This window comes from Halichondria panicea, chromosome 6 (assembly GCF_963675165.1).
Source record: "Halichondria panicea chromosome 6, odHalPani1.1, whole genome shotgun sequence".
In the NCBI taxonomy this organism is placed as follows: Eukaryota; Metazoa; Porifera; class Demospongiae; order Suberitida; family Halichondriidae; genus Halichondria; species Halichondria panicea.
In genome coordinates, this window is record NC_087382.1 from 5,527,145 (window position 1) to 5,532,101 (window position 4,957).

Here is a 4,957-nt window from a genome sequence, read left to right on the forward strand (position 1 = left end):
GAATTTTTTACCCCAAGAAAATTACCCACTCTACAGATCTAGCATATCCCACATTGTGGGGCTTCTTGTTTCACAGGAGCTTCCGTGGTTACTGAGGAACTACAGGGGAAGTACTAAGTCTACCCCAATGTCAGGCAATCAGATGGCCATGCCATTATGTGGTTGAACTGGTGCTTTCTTTCAAACTTCCCTAAGTGCATAGCATGAGGAAATCATCATGACACAATATTTAAAGTGCTTCTTAACAAGCAAAAGTAGTGAAAAACAGCTAGTATACTGAAACAGACAGGAGTGTAGCATCCATTGAACAGTGAGTTTAAGATCACAATTATCATTGTAGTTACTATAATTATGGCATGCATTGTATATACAATAGGTATACATAACCATTCTTGGAGCAGCATAATTGTAACATACGTACCAATTAACAGCCATCCCATACATGCACCTCAGATATGCTGTCTATAAGTATTCTCAGCTGGTTAGTGCTGCTACTGATCCTAGCTACTGTTACTAGGAGTGAGCACTATCACATTGTGCCAGTGGATTCAACTAACTTTTGTCATGACTATCGAAATGGAACTTGTTTCACTCTCGAGCAGCTTGTTCAAACAGACGTGTTATCTGGTGGAGACAATCTCACCTTAAGCTTTCTACCTGGAGATCATGTTTTAACTGATCGTTTATTGATTCATAACTTCTCACATGTGCAAATCACTGGCCAGAACACAAGTACAACAACTGTAGTTGAATTTCATAGCAATGGTGAGATACTTTTTGTTGAATTAAATATTGAAAACGTTGGTTTTGTTAGAGCGAATTTAGGACCTCAAAACAATGATCAAACTTTTATCATTGATGGTGCCAATGATGTGCACATCAAAGACCGCTACTTTTCAGACTTGGAAAACCAGCTCGTTAAAATTGCTAATACTCAAACTGCAACAATTGAGAGCACTCTCTTTATGAACAACACTGGTCAAGCACTGCACATTGAGGCTGATGATGACATGTGAACATAACAAATAGCAAGTTCACTAGGAATGATGGAGGTGCAGTTTACATTGAATCAAACAATACGCTGATCACCAACACAGAGTTCAACTACAACAGTGCTGTGAGCGGAGGAGCATTACAAGTGGTATCTGGTACTGCAGTGATCACTTGGTGTAACTTCACAAACAACAGTGCTGACTATGGTGGAGCGATTGATGTAGTCTCAGGCAGTGTGTCCATCTCCAACAGTGAGCTGTCAAATAACAGTGCTGACTATGGTGGAGCGATCGATGTTGACTCAGGTAGTTTGTCCGTCTCCAACAGTGAGCTGACAAATAACAGTGCTGACTATGATGGTGGAGCGATTAGTGTTTATTCAGGCAGTATGTCCATCTACAACAGTGAGCTGACAAACAACAGTGCTGCCTACTATGGTGGAGCGATTGTTGTTGTCTCATGTAATGTGTCCATCTCCAACAGTGAGCTGACAAACAACAGTGCTGACTATGGTGGAGCGATTGATGTTGTCTCAGGCAGTGTGTCCATCTCCAAAAGTGAGCTGACAAACAACAGTGCTGACTATGGTGGAGCGATTGGTGTTGTCTCAGGCAGTGTGTCTATCTCCAACTGTGAGCTGAAAAACAACGGAGCTGACTATGGTGGAGCAATTCTTGTTGACTCAGATAATGTGACAGTGTCCATCTTCAACAGTGAGCTGAAAAACAACAGAGCTGGCTATGGTGGAGCGATTTATACCGGCTCAGATGATGTGTTCATCTCCAACAGTGAGCTGACAAACAACAGTGCTGACATTGGTGGAGCGATTTATGTTGACTCAGGTAATGTGTCCATCTCCAACAGTGAGCTGAGAAACAACAGAGCTGACTCTGGTGGAGCAATTTATGCCGGCTCAAGTAATGTGTCCGTCTCCAACAGTGAGCTGACAAACAACAGAGCTAGAGATATAGAGGAGTGATATATGTTGATTCAGGCGAAACACCCATCTTTAACAGTACCCTAGCCAACAACAGTGTTGACCTTGGCATGATTTATGTTTCTAGGTCTTTCTTGATATTTAAAGACACTAACATTGCTAATAACATGGCCAGTTCTATGGAGGATGGAGGCATTATTTATGCTTTTGGCAGTCGAGTCGACTTTAATGGACCTACAACATTCAGTAATAATCGGGGTATGCTTGGAGGAGCCATCAGCACTGAACAGAGTCGAATATACATTAACACGGAAGGAGTGATCATCACCAACAACACGGCTACCTTTGGAGGAGGGATATTTCTGAGAGAAAGTACACTCTTTGTATATAAGCCAATAAATATCTATCAAAACACAGCACACCAGGATGGTGGAGGGATTTATGCTTTTTCAAGTACAATTGAATTTCACACTCAAGTAAACAAAGTGAGATTACTGAAAACATTGCCGAGAATGGTGGAGGTATTTATGCAGTAGCAACAACCCTTAACCTTACTCAATCGTACGTTAACATTGACTCAAACACAGCTAATGCTAGTAGAGGTGGAATGTATCTACAGCAATTTTCGAAACTGTACCTATTTAAAAAGGACTCTGAGGAAAATTTAACACATGTCACGTTGATGATTAACAACAACGTGGCTCAGTACGGAGGGGGGATATTTGTGGCAGATGACACACAGAGGAGCCCGTGTGAAGGAAGGGCCACAGAAGATGATGCTACTCAAACTATTTTTGCTGAATGCTTTTTTCATTGTATAATCATGGCTCCGTAAACTATTTCACCACATTCATGACTAACAACACAGCTACCCAGTCAGGAGCAGACATCTACGGAGGTCTGTTGGACAGGTGTATAGCAAGTAAAAATGCTGAATATAAATCTTCAAAAGGGTTGGACTACATCAGTAACACTATAAAATCCTCCACCGAATTGTCAATATCCTCTAGACCTGCATGTTCAAGTATTTCTTTGCAAAAATGACTATAAAATTATTTCCACAAGAAAGGGATACACATTTAAAATCAGTGTTATGGCTGTTGACTAAGTTGGAAATCCAATAAATGCAACAATTCGCAGTTCTGTTATCACTGAGAGTAGAGTTGGTCGTCTCAAAGAAGGACAGGCAGAACAAGAAGTTGGCAATCAGTGCACAGAATTAGAGTACAATGTATTCTCACAAGACAGCTCTGCTCAAGTGGAACTCTATGCTGAAGGTCCATGCATTAATTTGGGAATTTCAAGACAACTTATCAATATTTCTTTTCAAATCTGCTCATGTCCTATTGGGCTCAAATCTGTCGAGTCCGATATTGAGTGCAAGTGTGTTTGTGATCTAGACTTGCAACAAAGATATCGGATAACAAACTGTTTTGAGGAAAATGGAACCGTAACGCTGGAAAGAAATAACAACACGTGGATAGAAGTCATAAATACTACGAACGAAACAGGTTACGTTGTTAGCAGTACACTTGACTATTGTGTGCAAAAACCAGTCAACATCAGTCTAAGCAACCCTGACGAACAGTGTGCCTACAATCGAAGTGGTGTCTTGTGTGGAGAATGTGAACCAGGACTCAGTCTTGTATTAGCTACGTCAAACTGTAGAGAATGTTCTAATCTTTACCTTCTTGTAGTAATACCATTTGCGCTGGCAGGCATATTGCTAGTTGCTTTAATTCTCGTGCTCAACATCACTATAGCAACTGGAACTATTCATGGCCTCATATTTTACGCCAACATAGTAGTTTCTAATAAAGCAATTTTCTTTTCTAGTTTAAACAACTTTTTATCAGTTTTTGTATCATGGGTGAATCTTGACCTGGGAATCGAGACATGCTTTTACGATGGAATGAACTCTCAAGCAAAAGTGCTCCTTCAAGTTGTCTTTCCCGCTTACCTGTTTCTTTTAATGTTTCTTATTATCATTTTGAGCAAGTACTTTGGCTCATTTGCAAAGCTCCTCTCCAAAAGGAACCCAGTTGCTGCCCTAGGCACTCTCGTTTTATTCTCTTATTCAAAATTTTTACAGTTTATCATTGATACACTACAAAACGGGGTCTTGGAATATCCTGACGGATCCACCAAGACTGTATGGTTGTTTAACGGCAATGTGCTATACTTCACTCCCAAACACACCCCTCAGTTTGTTGCTGCAGCCATAATCCTCATTGCTGGTGGATTGTTCACTGTACTGCTCTTTTTTGGACAATGTTCCAAAGTTATGAAATGGACCAAAAACACAAAGTACATTGGTTTCATGGACGCATATCATGCTCCATTCACTCCCAAGCATCGCTACTGGGTGGGACTGCTCCTCTTTGCTCTTATTGCTCACAATATACTAGCTTCCATGGCTCCAGACAATTTTCTTCCCGTGCTATCATCTGGGGCTGTATCAGTTGGACTGATTGGATGGAAACTACTGAATAATCGTTTGTATAAAAGTAAGTTCTGTGATTCCCTCGAAAATCTCTATCTACTCAACGTTGCTATTCTAGCATTTGGCACCTCCTATGTCAAAGATACAAATAAAGATCAGTCAGCACTAGCCAATATTTCAATGGCTATATCATTCATCTTATTTGTGACAACCCTCAGCTACCATTTTTACCAATTCGTACTCAAGAAGAGTAATACATGGCTGAAGATAGAGGACACCATAAGGAACTTAGGAGCAGGTGCTGCAGACATGAGACTCCGACGAGCTAAAAATGCCCGGGAAATGTATCAGCTGGTAGCCGATGAAAACAATGATAATGAATTACTCAAAGTAATAGACGACTATGAACAAAGTGACCCTTGGACCCACCTTACACTGATGGAGCAATGGAAGAAGCTGACCCTGTTCATTACATCACTCCTCCCATCATCATACCAGCCACGAGGCCTGACCAGCTGAGACTATCCTACAGAGACGAGCTAGCCTCCCTCACCATAGAGGACTACAGAAGACCAGCCCCTCCC

At 41.1% G+C, this 4,957-nt stretch overlaps 1 protein-coding gene across 1 annotated transcript; it reads left to right on the forward strand.

Annotated features, from left to right (window-relative positions):
* Nucleotides 1-455: 455 nt before the first annotated feature.
* On the forward strand, nt 456-1,972 carry LOC135337239 (metabotropic glutamate receptor-like protein R). The gene is made up of 2 exons (XM_064533132.1): nt 456-978; nt 1,098-1,972. The coding sequence occupies exons 1-2, from the start codon at nt 456-458 to the stop codon at nt 1,970-1,972; spliced, it is 1,398 nt and encodes a 465-aa protein (XP_064389202.1).
* The last annotated feature ends 2,985 nt before the right edge of the window (nt 1,973-4,957 follow it).